Raw genomic sequence first — 21,411 nt, forward strand, 5'->3', positions numbered from 1 at the left:
GACGAATTTGCATTAAACTTATGCAATAAGACGCCGATAGTGCCGATATCTCAATGACACAAAAAAAAAATGGTGATCTATTATAAAGCTTAAGAGCCGTTTTGCCAGTGTATTCAGGTGAAGATTTTTATGGCACTTGGTATCTACCAAGTGGCATATAGCGATTGCAAATTCTGTCGGTCGCTCGGTCAGTCGGTCTGTTTGTCTGTCTGTCCTGGTTTTGCTACTTTAGGCACTTCCAGGTAAGCTAGGACGATGAAATTTGACAGGAGTATCAGGAACTAGACCAGATTAAATTAGAAATTGTCGTTTCCCTGTTCAACCATCTGGGGTGGAGTGGGGGGACGGTTAATTCTGAAAAAAAAAGAAAAAATGTGGTATTTTTAACTTACGAACAGATGATCGGATCTTAATTAAATTTGATATTTAGAAGGATATAGTGTATCAGAGCTCATATTTTAAAACCTGACAGGATCCAGTGACATTGGGGGGAGTTGGGGGAGGGGGAACCTAAAATCTTGGAAAACGCTTAGAGTGGAGGGATCGGGATGAAACTTGGTGGGAAAAATAAGTAGAAATCCTAGATACGTGATTGACATAACCTGAACGGATCCGCTCTATTTGGGGGAGTTGGAGGGAGGGTTAATTCTGAAAAATTAGAAAAATGAGTTATTTTTAACTTACGAAGGAGTGATCAGATCTTAATGAAATTTCATATTTGGAAAGACTTCGTAACTCAGATCTGTTATTTTAAATCCCAATTGGATCCAGAGTCATTGGGAGGGAGTGGGGGGGGGAACCAGAAATCTTGGAAAACACTTAGAGCGGAGAGATCAGGAGGAGACTTGGTGGGAAGAATAAAAACAATTCCAAGATACGTGACTGACATAACCGGACTAGATCTGTTCTCTTGGTGGAGTGGGGGGGGGGGGGAATTCAGAAAAATTAGAAAAACTGAGGTATTTGTAACTTACGAACGGGTGATCAGATCTCAATGAAATTTGATATTTAGAAGGATCTTTTGCTTTGGAGCTCTTATTTGAAATTCAGACCAGATCCGGTGACATTGGAGGAGTTGGAGGGGGAAACCGGAATTCTTGGAAAACTTGAAAATTGAGGTATCTTTATCTTACGAATGGGTGATCGGATCTTAATGAAATTTGATATGTAGAAGGATCTTATGTCTCACATGCTCCATTTTCCATTCGATCGGATCCGGGGACATAGGGGGTTTGAGGGGGGAAACAGAAATCTTGGAAAACGCTTAGAGTGGAGAGATCGGGATGAAATTTGATGGGAAGAATAAGCACAAGTTATAAATACGTGATGGACATAATTAGAACGGATCCGTTTTCTTTGGAGGAGCTGGAGGGTGTCAATTTGGAAAACTTAGAAAAATTGAGGTATTTTTAACTTAAGAACAGGTGACCGGATCTTAATGAAATTTGATATTTAGAAGGAACCCATGTCTCTGAGCTCTTATTTCAAATTCCGACCAGATCTGTTGACAGTGGGGGGAGCTGGAGGGGGAAACCGGAAATCTTGGAAAACGCTTAGAGGGGGGAAATCGGGATGAAACTTGGTGGGTAGAATAACTCGGTGGTAGAATCTCTTTGGGGGAGTTAGGGGTAAGTTTATAACTTACGAGTGGGTTATCAGATCTTAATGAATTTTTATATTTAGAAGGACCTCGTGTCTCAGAGCTCTTTTTTTTAATCTCGACCGGCATTAAGCCTCTGATTTCCTTTTAAATCAATCTATTGATTCTTAGAATTTCGCTAGAGCTCATACCATATAAGCTCTTGACTCTTGGCTCTTCTGGCCTCGTCACAAGTGTCATATAACCTCTTAGCTCCTGTTTGTGATAGAAATAAGTTTAATATACATCAAAACTCAAGACGTCGAAAGATATGCAATATTTTTAAAGACAATTAACGACTGATTAAATACTTGACGTAAGTTTTGTAGTTATTTCTCTTATTTTACTTATGTTACTGGTGTAATTGGTAAAATGCTGTGATTAATACTTATGTCTTTTGTGTTTGGTCTATGATACGTTGAGCATCGTCAAACTTATGGTCATGTCTATCCCAAAGGGAGGGGGCAGTCAAAATTCGTTAAATGTATCCGAGGGATTTAATAAAAGTTTTGCTAAGGCAGTATACAGAGATTTGAGTCAGTAATCCGTCAGAAATCTGGTCAAGTAATCTACCGAAATTTCGCCAGCTATATGAGACATAGAGGAATGAGATAGAAATTGAATCAAGCAATCTATCAAAATCTTTCTCAAGTTGTCTGCTGAAAGGTGACAAATAAAGTCTATCGGAACTTCACAGTGATGTTTCTAGAACCTGGAATCCGTTTTAAAAACTCAAAATAACTCAGCTTCCATTGCTTGCTTTTGGAATTAAACCCTCCAAGATGAGGAAAATCACCTCGTTTGATCGTGGGTCGAAAATTAACTATGAACTAGAGCAGGGCTTCTTGAACTTTTTTATATAGCGACCCCCTTCAAGCTTAGGAAATTTTAAACGACCCCCTCCTCCATATAATGAAATATATATTAACCGTAGATGTAGATGTAATATCGCACTATTTTGCAATGTAAATAAAATAAGGATTAAAGAATACGTACCCATTCATTTCACATTTATATAATTGGAAGCGTTGACGGGATATCGGTCGTATTAAAACACAATAAATAGAATGACATAAAACTATATATATATTTATTCAATGGAAAAAATAAACTTTTTTAACAATTTTTTATAAGAAAACATAAAACTAAATCTATATATTCAATAGAAAAAATAAACTTTAGTAACAATTTTTTTAATAAAAATATATTATTAACATCAAGCAATATTAATGTGACGAATGTGATTGTTTATTTTTACACAAATAATTAAATCTAGGTTCAGTTTGAGTTAGTGCAGATCGTAATAAATTTTCAACGTTTATTAAAGTTGAACGGTATTTTGATTTTATGTAAGTTAATGTGGAAAAGGTTGATTCACATAAATATGTTGTACAAAATGGCAGTAATTTGTTCATTGCCATTTCCGATAGTAGGGGATATTTTGATTTGATTTCTATCCAAAATTAAATTCATGTACAGGCACTTGAGAAAATCTGAGTCGCAAGGTAGTATCACTTGTTAATTCGGCAAATTCTTCTTGTGCTTTTAAGTTTAAAAAATTAATTTCTTCCATTTCAATTGAAAATGGATTGCAAATCCATTGTGTATCGATATCATTGGGAAAATACCTATGTATGTAAACTTCCATATCCTTCAAATGATTAACTATAATTTTTGTTATAGGAGTATCTTTTTTTGAAATATTTTTACTAATTATATACTCGTAAGTAAATGGAAACGTTTCGAGCGATCCACTTTCCACTCTGTTCTTCCATATAAGAATTTTTTAACAAAGGCCTCAAGTTTATTTTTTAACATAAACATATTAACACAGACTCCCTGCATTGATAAATTCATATCATTGATTTTATCAAAATTATCTGCCAAATAGCATAGCTTGAGAAGCTATAAATTATCGTGAAAATAATCGGCCAAATTAGAATTTTGCTCTGTTAGAAATATAAGAACTTCATCTTTTAAAGTTAATAATCGTTTCAAACTTCGACCTCTTGATAGCCACTTAACTTCAGCATGTAGCAATAAACTTGTATAATCCGAATCCATATCAATGCACAAATTTTTAAACAATCGACTATTAAGTGCTCGACTTTTAATAAAGTTAATGATTTTGACTGCATCAAAAAACGCAGTGTTTAAATCTGGTGCAATTTTTTAAACAAAAGGTGCCTCTCGGTGAATCATACAATGTGTAAATGTAATATGATCATTTCCAGCTTTAACAAATGCTGTAAAACCAAGATCTTGTCCGGTCATTGCTGCAGCACCGTCCGTGCACACACCAACACAATTTTTCCAATTTAATCCTTCTTTTTCAAAAAACTCATTTACTTTTTTATATATATCTTTTCCACGAGTGTGACCTTCCAGAGGACGACAAAGTAACAACTGTGCCATTTTTGAAATGTCTGTCGACTCGTCCAGTTGTATTGCAAACTTTGAGCTGTCTTTAAGCCTTATAAGAAGCTGCTGAAATTGATCATTGCTAATGTCCGAAATTGTTTTGGACACAGTGTCATTTGATAATGGGATTTTACTAATTTCAACAGCATACTGTTTTCCATGAACAATTTCAGACATTCTTATAGCTGCAGGTAGTAAAAGTTGCTCTCCAATAGTAAAAGCCTTTTTCGTTTTTTCTATCAAATACGAAACTTCATACGATGCCAATAAATATTTATCATTCAAAGTAACACACTTCTCCAAAGTGTTCTTTTCTTTATTTGATGTTTGCAAAAGACGCTCAAAATATTCTATTGGCTTTTTTGATAACGTTGCATGTTTAGTATTCAAATGTCGTTGCAGTTTTGACGGTTTCATGCTTTCTGCAGCCAACACTTCTTTGCAAATTAAACACACTGGTTGTTCTTCATTTGTGAGAAGAGCATGTGAAGCCATACTGCAAATATGATTCGTCATATTTTTTTTTTTTGCTAGAAGTCGGATTTGAAGCACTACAACATGGTTGTGACGGCGTGGCAGACTTATTAGTTGGAATTTTAATTAGCCATTTATCCATGATGTTAAACAATAATAAATAATTAAACAAAATGTAGTTGAACTTTAACGTAATAATTAAAAACACCAACTGAAAATTACACAGTAAATACACATGTCACAACGAAGACAAAGCTGAGTCCAAACTGAAGTACAAACAGAATGTGTAACCTGTAAGCCCAAGGCGACACGGCGTCTGGGTACTTATAATCACTAAGTTATCTTGCAAACACTGACGCCGGCGGCCAGACATCAATGTCGAAGGTTCAGTTGAAAATCGAGGAGCGCGTTGTATTTATTATTTTAAATGCTACTCCCATACTTTCATTTATAGGCCTACATAACAGTTTTGCATTGCCACTTTTTTCAAATAAAAAGTTATAATAAAACTACAATAGTATTTTGTATGATTTTTATTTGTATTTATATTTGTACGTAGTGTGTATACTAATTTTAAAATTTTATTTATAATGATTGAAAAGTATGAGATCTTTACGACCCCCTATCAGTAGTTTCGCGACCCCCCTGGGGGTCGCAACCCACAGTTTAAGAAGCCCTGAACTAGAGAAACAAGCAAAAATTGCTTATGGATGAGTAACCTTTGAAGCCGACGCATCTAACTTTGGTTACATTCTAGGCTTCTTTTATGATGTTAGGGTAACCAAAATGAATCAAAAAACGAGGTAGTCTTGCTTAGACACAATTTCAGAAGCTCCTTATATCAGCCTTATGCGCCGTCATCAATAATTTGGTTTATGGTGCATACTTTGGGGGTCGATTGGACAGTCTCAGCTTTATTTTGAGGGAAAGGCACTCCCGTACAATGGCTGGAGCAAAAATGAAGAATTATCCATATTTAAATGTAATAACAGGATTGCTAATCCGAACAAAAACTTCTGTAATTTTTCATTTTTCCGGTTAGCTATTGCGAATATTTTGAATGTATATAAGACGGTTTTGTCTGTCTAGTACCAAAATATTCTATATAGTACTAAAATATTATTTTCTAACTGATTATCTGGTATGGCTTGGATGCAATTGGATGGATAACATATTAACGCCTGTTTCCGTGTGAAAACACAGCTGTCCGGATTTGACGTTACAACAACGTTAGAAAAAACGAGGAACAACAGCAGCAACCTCTCCTATTGAATAACTGAAATTTATTCTCTATGCGTTTCTTCTGTATATTATATCCTATGTAGTAATCTATTTCGAGTTTTAAATTCAGTAAGGAAATTTAAAAAACACAACATTAGATAAAGAATATATGTTCTGACTTAAAGGTTTTCAAGCTAGTGTGGAAATAAATTAATCAGCATTAAGGAATTATTTTGTGTAAACGGATTTGGTATTAATTGATGAAAGAAAACACACTTTTATTCTGATAAAAAGGAAACATTTGTGAATTGCTGTTATTTATGTTGCCCTGATCAGCATAAAAGACCTGCTTTTTATGTGTTTTTTTTTTCCTGATTAAATTCACTTTGGAAAAAATCCAAGATTAATAGCCAAACCAGAAGAATCATAAGTTGCTGCAGCAGGTGTGTTGATTGAAATAATCATTACCCGGTTGACTTATTGGAATATGCTTTTTACGCCTAGGAAGACAGTATAGTTACACATTGGTGATAATCTGACAAGCCTTATTTTAATTAGATATAATAGAAGGCTTCTTTTGAAAAAATTCTTAAGGCGTAGCACTAAATCAGTTAAAGATAGAAAATATCTTGTCGGTTAGAAGTAGGATGTTACAAGTTAAGATAATATTTTCGTTTTACCAGCAAATATTTTTCGCCTTTTAGTCAAATTCTTGTCATTTAAAATAGCAAGGGCAGTGAAAATAAATTCTGACTGTTTGACGTGGTTAAGTGGAAACTTAAACAACCATATACATTTTGAAAAATTAGAGAAAATTGGGACTTTGATTTTTAAAGAAAAATACTCTTTTAATGAAAAATGTAGTTATGGAGTTTTTAGTGGTAGGGGGCACAACATTAGAAAACGTGGGTAAAAAATTACTTGAAAACTACTTAACACCAAAGATTTCCTTTGAAGGTGTAGCTGTGTTGAGAGTAAACAGTTGTTAATGTCTATATTTTTTTACAGACGAAGATTTTTTTTTTATCCTTTTTCGGATGTATTTTCATGGTTGAACGAGACAACACTGGCGAAAATGTGATATCGCCTTAAAATCAACTATTTTTAAACAACGAAAAGAAACACGTTAGAAACTATTGTTTTCAGTTATGAATACACACAAGGTGGGACTAGGTGAATAATATTTTTACTTCAATGTCATTAGTACTTTAAATTCAAGCACTGGACAACATTTCTAATAAAAGTTGAGAAAGTGATTCCATTACGAAAACAAATCTCTGTATGTGCATGCTTTTTGTAGAGCCATATATCTAATTGCTGTGCTCTTAACAGAATATTTTTGACGTCTAATGTCAAGCAAACTAAACGTTTTTCTTCTATTCTAGGCCCAAATATTCTGCAGGAATTTATATTATGCTTGCTGGAGACGACATAATACCACCGGAAACCCCTGGTTTGTTTTCTTCTTTCTTATTTTAAAATGTGGCTGCTGATGCTAGTAAAACACTTAAAATGCCAGACAATAAAGTTTTCAACCCGATACGAAACATGGTTCGAATCCCTATTTCTATAGTGAAATCTTTTCTGGGGACAGGGAGTTTTTATACTTTTAATTGAGTCAAGGGAATGACTACAAAAATCAGTAAGGGGAAATCAGCACTGTCGGCTTGGACTGTGAAGTTTGTTGCTGCATTTTTTACCTTTTCTTTCTAGTGATCCTAAAAAAAGTATGTTCATTTATAAGACTCTTTATAGGGGAGAGGGAATCTTTATACTTTTACTCAAGTTATGGGAATGACTACAAAAATCAGTGAGGGGAAATCAGCACTGTCGGCTCGGAGTGTGAAGTTTGTTGCTTCATTTTTTTACCTTTTCTTTCTAATGATCCTATTAAAAAAGTATGTTCATTTATAAGACTCTTTACAGGGGACAGGAATTTTTATACTTTTACTCAAGTCATTGGAATGACTACAAAAATCAGGGAGGGAAATCAGCACTGTCGGCTCGGAGTGTGAAGTTTTGTTGCTGCATTTTTTACCTTTTCTTTCTAATGATCCTAAAAAAAAGTATGTTCATTTATAAGACTCTTTACAGGGGACAGGGAATTTTTATACTTTTACTCAAGTCATGGGAATGACTACAAAAATCAGTGAGGGGAAATCAGCACTGTCGGCTCGGAGTGTGAAGTTTTGTTGCTGCATTTTTTACCTTTTCTTTCTAATGATCCTAAAAAAAGTATGTTCATTTATAAGACTCTTTACAGGGGACAGGGAATTTTTATACTTTTACTCAAGTCATGGGAATGACTACAAAAATCAGTGAGGGGAAGTAAGCACTGTCGGCTTGGAGTGAAGTTTGTTGCTGCATTTTTTACCTTTTCTTTCTAATGATCCTAAAAAAAGTATGTTCATTTATAAGACTCTTTACAGGGGACAGGGAATTTTTATACTTTTACTCAAGTCATGGGAATGACTACAAAAATCAGTGAGGGGAAATCAGCACTGTCGGCTCGGAGTGTGAAGTTTGTTGCTGCATTTTTTACCTTTTCTTTCTAATGATCCTAAAAAAAGTATGTTCATTTATAAGACTCTTTACAGGGGACAGGGAATTTTTATACTTTTACTCAAGTCATGGGAATGACTACAAAAATCAGTGAGGGGAAATCAGCACTGTCGGCTCGGAGTGTGAAGTTTGTTGCTTCATTTTTTACCTTTTCTTTCTAATGATCCTAAAAAAAAAGTATGTTCATTTATAAGACTCTTTACAGGGGACAGGAATTTTTATACTTTTACTCAAGTCATTGGAATGACTACAAAAATCAGTGAGGGGAAATCAGCACTGTCGGCTCGGAGTGTGAAGTTTTGTTGCTGCATTTTTTACCTTTTCTTTCTAATGATCCTAAAAAAAAGTATGTTCATTTATAAGACTCTTTACAGGGGACAGGGAATTTTTATACTTTTACTCGAGTCATGGGAATGACTACAAAAATCAGTGAGGGAAATCAGCACTGTCGGCTCGGAGTGTGAAGTTGTGTTGCTGCATTTTTTACCTTTTCTTTCTAATGATCCTGAAAAAAATATGTTCATTTATAAGACTCTTTACAGGGGACAGGGAATTTTTATACTTTTACTCGAGTCATGGGAATGACTACAAAAATCAGTGAGGGAAATCAGCACTGTCGGCTCGGAGTGTGAAGTTTTGTTGCTGCATTTTTTACCTTTTCTTTCTAATGATTCTAAAAAAAGTATGTTCATTTATAAGACTCTTTACAGGGGACAGGGAATTTTTATACTTTTACTCGAGTCATGGGAATGACTACAAAAATCAGTGAGGGAAATCAGCACTGTCGGCTCGGAGTGTGAAGTTTTGTTGCTGCATTTTTTACCTTTTCTTTCTAATGATCCTAAAAAAAAAGTATGTTCATTTATAAGACTCTTTACAGGGGACAGGGAATTTTTATAATTTTACTCAAGTCATGGGAATGACTACAAAAATCAGTGAGGGGAAGTAAGCACTGTCGGCTTGGAGTGAAGTTTGTTGCTGCATTTTTTACCTTTTCTTTCTAATGATCCTAAAAAAAGTATGTTCATTTATAAGACTCTTTACAGGGGACAGGGAATTTTTATACTTTTACTCAAGTCATGGAATGACTACAAAAATCAGTGAGGGGAAATCAGCACTGTCGGCTCGGAGTGTGAAGTTTGTTGCTTCATTTTTTACCTTTTCTTTCTAATGATCCTAAAAAAAGTATGTTCATTTATAACACTCTTTACAGGGGACAGGGAATTTTTATACTTTTACTCAAGTCATGGGAATGACTACAAAAATCAGTGAGGGGAAATCAGCACTGTCGGCTCGGAGTGTGAAGTTTGTTGCTTCATTTTTTACCTTTTCTTTCTAATGATCCTAAAAAAAAAAGTATGTTCATTTATAAGACTCTTTACAGGGGACAGGAATTTTTATACTTTTACTCAAGTCATTGGAATGACTACAAAAATCAGTGAGGGGAAATCAGCACTGTCGGCTCGGAGTGTGAAGTTTTGTTGCTGCATTTTTTACCTTTTCTTTCTAATGATCCTAAAAAAAGTATGTTCATTTATAAGACTCTTTACAGAGGACATGGAATTTTTATACTTTTACTCGAGTCATGGGAATGACTACAAAAATCAGTGAGGGAAATCAGCACTGTCGGCTCGGAGTGTGAAGTTTTGTTGCTGCATTTTTTACCTTTTCTTTCTAATGATCCTAAAAAAAGTATGTTCATTTATAAGACTCTTTACAGGGGACAGGGAATTTTTATACTTTTACTCAAGTCATGGGAATGACTACAAAAATCAGTGAGGGAAATCAGCACTTTCGGCTCGGAGTGTGAAGTTTTGTTGCTGCATTTTTTACCTTTTCTTTCTAATGATCCCAAAAAAAAGTATGTTCATTTATAAGACTCTTTACAGGGGACAGGGAATTTTTATACTTTTACTCAAGTCATGGGAATGACTACAAAAATCAGTGAGGGAAATCAGCACTGTCGGCTCGGAGTGTGAAGTTTTGTTGCTGCATTTTTTACCTTTTCTTTCTAATGATCCTAAAAAAAATTATGTTCATTTATAAGACTCTTTACAGGGGACAGGGAATTTTTATACTTTTACTCAAGTCATGGGAATGACTACAAAAATCAGTGAGGGGAAGTAAGCACTGTCGGCTTGGAGTGAAGTTTGTTGCTGCATTTTTTACCTTTTCTTTCTAATGATCCTAAAAGAAGTATGTTCATTTATAAGACTCTTTACAGGGGACAGGGAATTTTTATACTTTTACTCAAGTCATGGGAATGACTACAAAAATCAGTGAGGGGAAATCAGCACTGTCGGCTCGGAGTGAAGTTTTGTTGCTGCATTTTTTACCTTTTCTTTCTAATGATCCTAAAAAAAGTATGTTCATTTATAAGACTCTTTACAGGGGACAGGGAATTTTTATAAAAGTATGTTCATTTATAAGACTCTTTACAGGAGACGGGGAATTTTTATACTTTTACTCAAGTCACGGGAATGACTACAAAAATCAGTGAGGGGAAGTAAGCACTGTCGGCTTGGAGTGAAGTTTGTTGCTGCATTTTTTACCTTTTCTTTCTAATGATTCTAAAAAAAAGTATGTTCATTTATAAGAAATTTAATCACATGAATAATCTGTTCAAAGTGGAGCTGAATAACTCCACTTTTCTAACATTATCTCTGGTCAAACACTTGGTTACTCAGAGTGCTTGATTATTTCTCAGCTTTGCTGGCGACTGTAAATATCCAGAGAGAGTAGGAATTAAGAATTAAAGAAAGAGAAATAAGAAAGAATTAAATAAAGAGAAATAAAAATAGAGAGAAGTAAGAATTAAGTTCACTAAAGGCATTTCGTGTCTACATAGTGGAAAACATTGAGTAGTTCTAGCTGTTTATCTTCATTTATCTGAATTTAAATGACTCCTGAGAAAATTTCACTTGAACATTTTTTTTTAGGCTATTCGGACATCAATTATGTGCACCATGGTACGTCCTCTGTGTTCTATATGTATAGTAATAACCGTTTTTATTGCTCTAAGCCGTAGTAATACAAAATAAAAATTCAGTTTTAGTTAATTCACACTGAATAAATAAAAACATATCACAAATTACAAAATAGTTCAGTGCTCCATTGGCAGCCCAAAAATTGACCTAACCTTTCAATACTTACAAAACACACATCACTCACTGTATTCACCAGCAATCTTTCATAAAATCTACACTTTCATTATACTTCTTTTCGCAACTCACTTAATTTTTATACTAACACATGACCCACATTTTCATTCATAGATGAAAAGTGAGGGCTCCTGCCTTTGCCCCCCCTTAAATATTTTCTTCGTGATTCAAGTGGTAAGCTATTCGCCCTCACTTCCATAATATGCTTTAACTTCTCCTTTCATAAAACGATCTAAAATATATTTGTGTGTATCAGAATTCTTAATTGAACCATTGGAGGGCAAAACGAAATAAAGAAGAACAACATAAATTTGCATTTTAAGTTTTGATATTATATTAAATCGTTTAAAACTATCTTCAGTCTGAAATCATACGCAATTTAATTGCTTTTCTCTTATTGTATTATAATCGAAGTGGTCAGTTTTACAATGGAAATCGAATTTGATTTCGGAATCCCATGGAAGTCAGGTTTGTCCATAAGCTTCGTAAATTTTTAATGTGTGGTGTGCATGAACTCCAATAGACTTGCACATAAATATAGTATTGTAAAACTTCTTATCTGACATTCTGACTTCTTATCATCTTCACGTGATAAGAAGTAAAGTGTTATATGAAATGAGACAAGACATTTTCTGTTGCCATCGAATGTTACATCTTTTTTTCAGAAGGCATTACGACCAAGTCTATACAAAGTGTACTTGAGGATATTTGGAATGCTGAGTCGCATAAGCATGGGCCAGCCAATCCTACATATTCATCTTATCAGATATTTTGTCAGATATTTATCAGATACTAAAATCCAAGCTAACAGTCTTCTTTTTAATTTCTCTGTTGTTGGTTTAATGGGTGTAATTGATTCGACTTATGAACAGATCATGTCACCCCTATTGCAGATCAAAGCTAGGTTAATGTACACTGTAATCTCTGCAGAATGGGTAGAACAATGCAGTAGAAATTAAAGCTCGTACCAAATCACAATGATTTTTATGGCACTTGGTATTAACCAAGTGACATAGCAATCGCCAATTCTGTCTGTCTGTCTGTCGGTCCCGGTTTTGCTACTTTAGGCACTTCCAGGTAAGCTAGGACGATGAAATTTGGCAGGCGTATCAAGGACCGGACCAGATTAAATTAGAAATAGTCGTTTCCTGATTTTACCATCTGGGGGGAGGGAATGGGGGGCCCGTTAATTCGAAAAAAAGAAGGAAAATCGAAGTATTTTTAACTTACGAACGGTTGATCAGATCCTAATGAAATTTGATGTTTGGAGGGATATCGTGTCTCAGAGCTTTTATTTTAAATCCCGACAGGATCTGGTGACATTGGGGGGGGGGGAGTTGGGAGGGGGAAACCTAAAATTTTGGAAAACACTTAGAGTGGAGGGACCGGGATGAAACTTGGTGGGAAAAACAAGCAAAATCCTAGATACATGATTGACATAACTGGAACGGATCCGCTCTCTTTGGGGTAGTTCGGGGGGGGGGGGTTAATTCTGAAAAATAAAAAAAAATGAGGTATTTTTAACTTACGAACAGGTGATCGGATCTCAATGAAATTTAATATTAGGAAGATATCGTGTCTCCAAGCTCTTATTTTAAATCCCGACCGGATCTGGTGACATTGGGGGGAGTTTGGGGCGGGGAAACCTAAAATCGTGGAAAACGCTTAGATTGGAGGGATCGGGATAAAACTTGGGGGAAAAAATAAGCAGAAGTCTTGGATACGTGATTTACATAATTGGAACGGATCAGCTCTATTGGGGGAGGGGGATTAATTCTGAAAAATTAGAAAAAATGACGTATTTTTAACTTACGAAGGAGTGATCGGATCTTGATGAAACTTCATATTTAGAAGGACCTCGTAACTCAGATCTCTTATTTTAAACTTCAACCGGATCCAGCGTCATTGGGGGGACCGGAAATCTTAGAAAATAATTAAAGCGGAGAGATCAGAATGAAACTGGATGGGAATAATAAAAACCTGTCTAAGATACGTGACTGACACAACCAGACCAGATCTGCTCTCTTTGGTGGAGTTGGGGGGTGGTGGTGGTGGTAATTTTGAAAATTGAGGTATTTGTAACTTACGAAAGGGTGACCAGATATGAAATTTGATATTTAGAAGGATCTTGTGCTTTAAAGCTCAAATTTTAAATTCCGACCAGATCCTGTGACTTTGGGGGGAGTTGGAGGGGGAAACCAGAATTCTTGGAAAACGTGAAAATTGTAGTATTTTTATCTTACGAATAGGTGATCGGATCTTAATGAAATTTGATATTTAGAAGGAATTCATGTCTCAGAGCTCTAATTTCAAATTCCGACCAGATATTTTGACATTGGGGGTGTTGGAGAGTGAAATCTTGGAAAACACTTGGAGTGGAGGAATAGGGATGAAGCTTGGTGGATGGAATAAGCAAATGTCCTTGATACGTGATTGACGTAACTGTACTAGATTCGCTCTCTTTGGGGGAGTTGGGGGAGGGGTTCAGTGATTTGGCGAGTTTGGTGATTCAGAACGTTCTAGGACGATGAAAATTGGTAGGCATGTTAGGGAGCTGCACAAATTGACTTGTTAAAGTCGTTTTCCCAGATTCGACCATCTGGGGGGCTAAAGGGAGAGGGAAAATTAGAAAAAATTAGGCATTTATAACTTACGAGTGGATGATCGGATCTTAATGAATTTTGATATTTAGAAGGACATCGTGACTCAGAGCTCTTATTTTAAGTCCTGACCGGCATTAAGCCTCTGATTTTCCTTTTAAATCAATCTATTGATTCTTAGAATTTTGTTAGAGCTCATACCATATGAGCTCTTGGCTCTTAGCTCTTCTTGCCTTGTCACAAGCGCCATATGAGCTCTTGTTGTCTTTAAGGAACGATCTGTAAAATGGAGACCAATGATCTATAAGTTTTTTCGTCTTTTACAGATCTTGTAGAATATCAGTTTTGTTTTCAGTAAAACTCGAGTATAATTACTGAAGTTAAATCCAGAAATCGTCCTCTAGAGGCATAATTGTATAGTCTTTTCAGATCACAGATTCTAAAAGAGGTGCGTGCTTACATGCACTTTAAAGTAGTTTACCTGATGTGGTTTTGTTTTTACCCTCCATAAAACACTGTCTTACCTCTCAACTTTTGTCTTACCTCTCCCGTAAAAACAAAAATGTTTCTGTGTATGCATCTACTGCATCGCCTCTAAAGACCCCTCCAGCGGCCGAAAATGTTGTTCCTCTTTCTACCTTGCATACTTCTATTTCGATGTTGTTCTAAACCTTGACACAACAATGTAGACATTCTCAAAAAGTGTAAATGTTTTGGCTTGGGTGAGGGTCACCGTCCCTGACAATTTTTGGTCAGTTTTAATGGGTTTTTTTTCTCTCTTTTTTTGTACCGACTTTTAGTGGTTTTCTGTAAAAATTTCCCCGGCCCTTTGAATTTTTCTCCGCAATTTTTAATCTGTTTAGAAGTGTAACTATCAAAATAATTACATTTCAAATCGTTTAAAAAAAAAAAGTGAAACTTTTGCGTTTCAAAAATCTGGAAACCAATTTGTTGGGGTTAGCAAGTAAAGCCTTTGAAACTGTGACTTAAGGCGCCTTAAACTTTTATTTAATTTTTGTCCAGTCAAATGGTTCTAGGACAAAATGTCTATTGATATTTCTTCAGATGAATGGCTAGTTTTTGATCCATAATTTAAAAACACTTTCCTCTCTTTCTTATTCCAGAACATAAAGTTGATGTTAACTGCAGATATCAAGATTCATCCATGTGTATATTTGCCTCGGGTGCCCATGGCCATTCTCTTGGTTTTGTTATTGCTGGATATTCGAGCTTTTTTAGGTTTTTGCCCCATGTAAGAGGGGACTCCCCGTATGCCAAAACATTCATTGAAATCCTATTGAGAAAATAACTGGTTCCTGAGACTAATAATCCCTCATATTGCTTTTTGTATATATATATATATATATATATATATATATATATATATATATATATATATATATATATATATATATATATATATATATATATATATATATATATATATATATATATATATATATATATATATATATATATATATATATATATATATATATATATATATATATATATATATATATATATATATATATATATATATATATATATATATATATATATATATATATATATTTCAATGTGAGTAGTAGTAGTAGTAGTAGACAGGTTTAATAGCAAAAACTTGACAGCTATCGCTGATTTGTGTTTCTTTACAGCATATACAAAATCAAACTACACTTTTGTATATGTGTAGAGACATATAGATAGAGACATGTGTGAGACAGTGTAGCAACTGATTTCCATGTTTTTGAGTCCATAATTTAAGGATTTTGTTCTTATTTCAGTACATCACGTTGATATTAACTGCAGATATGAGCAGAATTCTCCGATGCATATATTTGCCTCTCGTGTACATGCTCATTCTCTGGGCGTTGTTATAGCTGGATACCGTTTCTCTAATGATTTAAAGACAGTGACAGAAATAGCTAAAGGAAACCCTAACTGGCCACAGGTTTGTGTTATGGTTGTATGTGTTTTTTATTGGTGAGTAGAAAAATGATTTTGTTACGAAATTTGTCATTGTGTACCAAAACAATGAAGGAAAAAGACTGTCGTTCGCCATCCTCATAAGTAAACTGTATAATAAGGAAACTAGATATATTAAAACATGGAAATAAATGTAAGTAAAATCAGGAAAAAGAATTCCCTTTAAGATAGTAAACGTATAAAACTTTTATACGTTTACGATAGTAAACGTATAAGATAGTAAACGAAAAAAATTTGATTAATATGTGTGTGAGATATTTAGAACGGTCTGGATTTAGTTAGCATTTTCCATATTTTTATTATTGTTGAATCTTTTCTAGGTACTTATACTCCTTTGCAATGATTACCTTCAGGCTGACTCTTTTTCTCGTTTCTTTCTTGCATTGATCTATTACTTACATTTTTATAGGTTATAGGATTGATTATTATGATTGAAAGGAACAAATAAATCATTTTAAAATAAAAAAAAGGAGATAATCCATATAGCTGTAATACACAGAGGAGTGCAAGAGAGAGAGTCACACTCTGCTCTGCAAATTTACACTGAATTTAGGTAATTCTGGTAAGTCTTAGGTAATTTAGGTAGTTAAAATGGTTCTATCAGAGATGGTTTGGACAACTATATGGAATATGCTTAGTGATTCTGACACCTCACACTCCACTGCTGTAAACTAAGCCCACTTGTCTATCCATTGTTCAAATTTGTTTTTTGGATCTCTCTATTTTATCCCAAGATTAGTTTACTTAAGAATTTTTTCAAAGTGCATTATATCCTTTTTTCGCTTGATAAAATAGTAATAATTCTGCTTCTTACATCAAAGTGGGTTTTTCTTTCTTGGAAATGTGAAAAAACATTATTCTATCAAAAATGAAAAAAAAACACGATAGTACTAATTATTGGTTTTAAATTCAATTAGAGGATTGCTTACTTACTTATGCTCGGGTCAGGACAATGGCTGCGAGTCTTCCCTCGCATCCAGTAATTCGTCGACGATTGAGATTCATCTTTGGCGGTCTAGGGTGTATTTCTGCGTGATTTCGTGCCAGTTCTTGTCCCACCGTCGGTCAGAGCGGCAAAATCCTCCTATGGGTTCAAGCTCAGCTTTAACACAGGCAAACCACGTTTTGCGTTGTCTGCCTTGGCGTTTCATCCAGGTGGAAGAGGCTGGCAGTGAAGGGCTTTTTTGGTCAGTGCCTCCGCTGGTTGGCGTTCGATGTGCCCTTACCAGCGCAGGTGGCGTTCCTTGATAACGGAACCGATGTCAAGGTGTTGTGAGCATTATTGATGGATATCTGCTTTGCTCATTCTGCCGGTTAGTCTGACGCCGATGATGCTCCGAAAGGCAAGAATGGTCAAAGACTTTCAGATCGTGTAACTCCGATGCTTTCAGCGTCCAAGACTCGCATCCGCAACCGAAAACCGATCTGACAAGTGCCTCTGGGATACAGATCTTTGTTTTCAGCTGGATTTGACGTTTTAGCTATAGACAAGAGGTGAGCTGGGCAAACACTTTTGTTGCGGATGCAATTCGAGTGCGGACCTCGTTCGAGCTGCCTCTGTTGCTGTCAGTCAGAGATCATAGGTACTTCAAATCTTCCACCGCCCAATTGCGTCTTGTTTGAGATAGATAGGCTTATTCAGATTTGGTTTGATGTTATGATTTTCGTTTTAGGAATGGTGATTTTGAGACTCATCGATTGAGTAGTGATTGCCACGTTGGTAAGCGTTTCCTGGGCTATTGTGACGGTACCAGACAGGAGACCGATGTCGTCTGCGTAATCTAGGTCGCTCAGGTCAGAATCGGGGCTAACTTGCACGCCATCAATGCCTGACATAGCCTGTGACATTATCCAGTCAATTACGAATTTGAACAAGTATGGGTGAGAGAAAGCATCCCTGTCTTACACCGTGCTCAATGAGCTGGATTTGGGCACGAGTACTATGGTAATATGCTTTCATCAGTCTCACCTGCTGGTCCGGAACTCCGTCTTGAGTTATAGCCGCCCAGATGCCGTCTCTTAGGACTCAGTCAAATTCCGTTCTGAAGTCTGTAAGCACCACAATCATGAATTGCTAGTGTTTCGCTCTATGTTCAAGGATTCGCCTGAACGTAAATAGCTGATCGAGGCATACCATTCCTGGTCGGAAACCAACTTGGTGGGGCCTGGTTCTTGTGTTGCGGTGGGGATTAAACGTGCTGAGGAGCACCATAGTGAAAATTGTTGCTGCAATACAAATCAGTGAAACTCCTCTGTAATTTTTGCATTTGGTGGCATCTCCCTTCTTACAGATATGCAGAATTATGGAGTCACGCCACTCTTGGGAGAATTTCTCTTCTTTCCAGATTTTAACGATTACGCTGTGGAGCTTTTCTACAAGCACAGAGCCTTTGAGGCTCTGTGCTTTCTGTTATACAATCTTTTATTTAACGGGTATACATATCCCAAAAGAGTTACGAGATCGTTTTATGCAATCCTCAGGAGCTAGGACATGTAGAATATTGGAGGAACTACAGAATATTTCGAGGTGCTAGTCTAGCCTCAACCAAAAGTAATAAATAGCCCTAAAGTTTTCTCTACTTAAACACGTAAACTCTACCCTTTCAGCCAGTACCACAACGGCTAATTCCACTTACTAACCCAAATTTCCACCGTAGAAGTAATTGATCTAGTAATATTCTTTTTTTTTATCGTTCTCTCATTAATTCCTTTTTTATTACCTTTTCTGCCAATATTTGTCCTTTATTGTTTTTATGTGGTTGGTTAGTTTTAAAATTAGGGTCAGTAATATCATTTGACTAGCTTTTCATTACTTTTTGTTTTAGTTTGTATTTGGACCCTGAAGGTGAGGACGTGAAGGGGGCTGGTATTTCTATATTTTGTTTTTCTCAAAGACTTCTATCAGAAGGGATCGTTGAATATCGATTAATGCTTTCGGAAAGTAAGAGCGAGTGTCCTAAATATGTCTTTCTGGGATCAGAATCCAGCCCGGCCTCTGTGATTCATGGAAAGGGGACGACAATCTTAAATTGTTTGTCATTTATTTATCTAACTGTTGGGGTTGTTGGATATCAACTAAATTCAGTGGAAACTAAGAGCAAGCGTTCTGGTTTTACTCTTTGGAGGCTTGTTTCTGATCTATAGTGGGGAGGGGGAGGGGTAAATCCTTGTCATCAGAATATTTAGCCAAAGGGCTCGTATCTCAGTCAAACTTTATGAGAAGTACTAGTAAATATGTCAGTTGAATGACGAGGCGCAATTAATCCTCTTTGAGGGGAGGAGGGTTTCTAAATTTGCGGTACTAGGAAATATACGAGTAAAGATGGTCGGATCAAAACAAAATTTGTTGGAAGGAAGGACTAGTTTCTTAGTTATGTCCTTTGGGGATTTGAGCATTGTAGCCCTTTAAGGGAAGGAGTCTCTAAATTCTTTTCACCATAATGTCTGGTAAAAGGCGTTATTTTATTTCAAGTAAACTTATTTGAAAGTAATAGTAAGTCTCAATCTTTTGGTACGCTGTATCTTTTGGAGTTCTGTATCAGCTCTGGGATCTTATGGAGAGGAGGTATCCCTGAACTCTTGTTGCCGCAAGATATACCATGATGAGCTGCTGAATATCAACCAGATAAGAGTAACTGTTCTAGGTGTGTGTTTTGTGAGTTTGTACTCGATCCAGCCTATGTGTGTGTGTATGTTAAAGGGAGGGGATGGGGACTAAAAAGTTTTTATCATTAGGACAATTGCTGTAAAGGCCTATCAAACCTGAATTAAACGTGGTGAAATGTACAAGCCATGCAATAGTTATGCTTATCAGATATTAGGATCCGATTCGGACCTTGTACCAGAAAAAGATGGGTATGGTGCAATAAACCCTGTTCAAAGTAAGTTTATATGATAGTTTTCTTTTTGGGTGTCAGAACCTGAAATGAATATAGTAGGAAGGGGGAAGAGAGGGGTCGATGGATTCTCGTCCTAAGGACATTTAGGAGAAGGAGTTACGGGATTTCAGCCAAACTTGGGTAGAAGCATGATTAAGCGCGGTATCCATTTTGACCTATCTAGGCACAAGCTGTCCCAAGATTCAAGTACGATATCTACCAGAAGTGGTCTTTGAATCCTTTTGGAAGCTGGTACCTGGTCTAACTTACGGATTAGAGTGATTCCTTGAATTGTTTCCATTAGTTCACTTAACTGAAGAAGGTTGTTGGATTATAACAAATTTGATGGGAAGTAAAGGATAATGTACTAGTTTGGGCTTTGGCAGACCAGGACTCAAAGTGAATTCTTTTGGATGGAAATGAGGTTTTTCTAAATGCATATCATCAATGTAAAACAGAAGGATTGGTCAGATCTCAATCAAACTTAATAAGTTACATTCGGTCTATTATTCCAGCTTAATTTAAGCCAGGGACCTATTTGACTCCTTTGAGAAAAAGGATGGGTAATCCTAGTCTGTTTCTATCAGTATATTCTTTCTTTCTAATTTTTTCTCTTTTTAATATTTTTGAAAAGTGGTTGTTAGTTCTCTGTCAAAGTCAGTAGAGAGTAGTGGCTGGTGTCATTATTGTGCCTGGATTAGGTCCAGGACTGTTTCAACCTTTGTGGCGGGAGGGGCTTCCAATTTCTTGTCACCAGTACATATTTTAGAAGGGGAAATGTGAGCTCAATCAAATAAGCTAGAAAGTATAATTGATGTTCTAGTTGTAATGTTTTATGTCTGAACGTAGTTGGATCTTATCAAAAGGGATAAATTTGATTGTCATCTTTAAAATTCAGTGACTCATCAGTAATCACTCTGACATATCAAGTATTTAAGCTATGTTTAATTCTCTTGCTACAAACATTATGTCACTTGTCCACAGTAGAAAACATAGTACTTCATCAATATTTCATAAAGCGAGATTTATAATGGTTTAATTTTAATTTGTTTAGGTGATTAGCCGCACCTACTTTTCAATGCGCTGAATTTTCTAGCGCATAACGTCTATTAATTCAATCCTGAGCTAGTTAGGCCCAAACCTGTTGAGAAAATTTTGAAAAAAGTTCACTTTTTACAACTTAATTTATTTCAGAGGCTTTTATTTTTTATTTTATTTTATTATTAAACTAAAAAAAAGTTTTTATTTTGAATTTATTTTAGGCATTTTACCCTGAAAAAGAAGTAATTACAATACAACCATTGGATTTCCTTGCTGCACGTTGTACTTACAATTCCACTGGAAGACAAAGATCTACTGAAATTGGTAAGTAATCAACGGGTTCTAAGCATCAAATCGCGCCTAGATAATGTTCAAGAGCAACATGGCTTAAAATGATATTAGAAAGTGATCACAAAAGCGATGAC

At 35.6% G+C, this 21,411-nt stretch overlaps 1 protein-coding gene across 1 annotated transcript in view; it reads left to right on the forward strand.

The window, feature by feature from the left end:
• Nucleotides 1–21,411, forward strand: part of LOC136037899 (peptidyl-glycine alpha-amidating monooxygenase-like) — an 89,321-nt gene that overhangs the window by 19,151 nt on the left and 48,759 nt on the right. The window contains exons 5-7 of the mRNA XM_065720753.1: nt 7,141–7,208; nt 15,866–16,032; nt 21,208–21,310. Coding sequence (XP_065576825.1) covers nt 7,141–7,208; nt 15,866–16,032; nt 21,208–21,310 — 338 coding nt within the window. The remainder of the gene's footprint in view (nt 1–7,140; nt 7,209–15,865; nt 16,033–21,207; nt 21,311–21,411) is intronic.

The sequence above is a fragment of the Artemia franciscana genome, chromosome 17, assembly GCF_032884065.1.
Source record: "Artemia franciscana chromosome 17, ASM3288406v1, whole genome shotgun sequence".
Lineage (NCBI taxonomy): Eukaryota > Metazoa > Arthropoda > Branchiopoda > Anostraca > Artemiidae > Artemia > Artemia franciscana.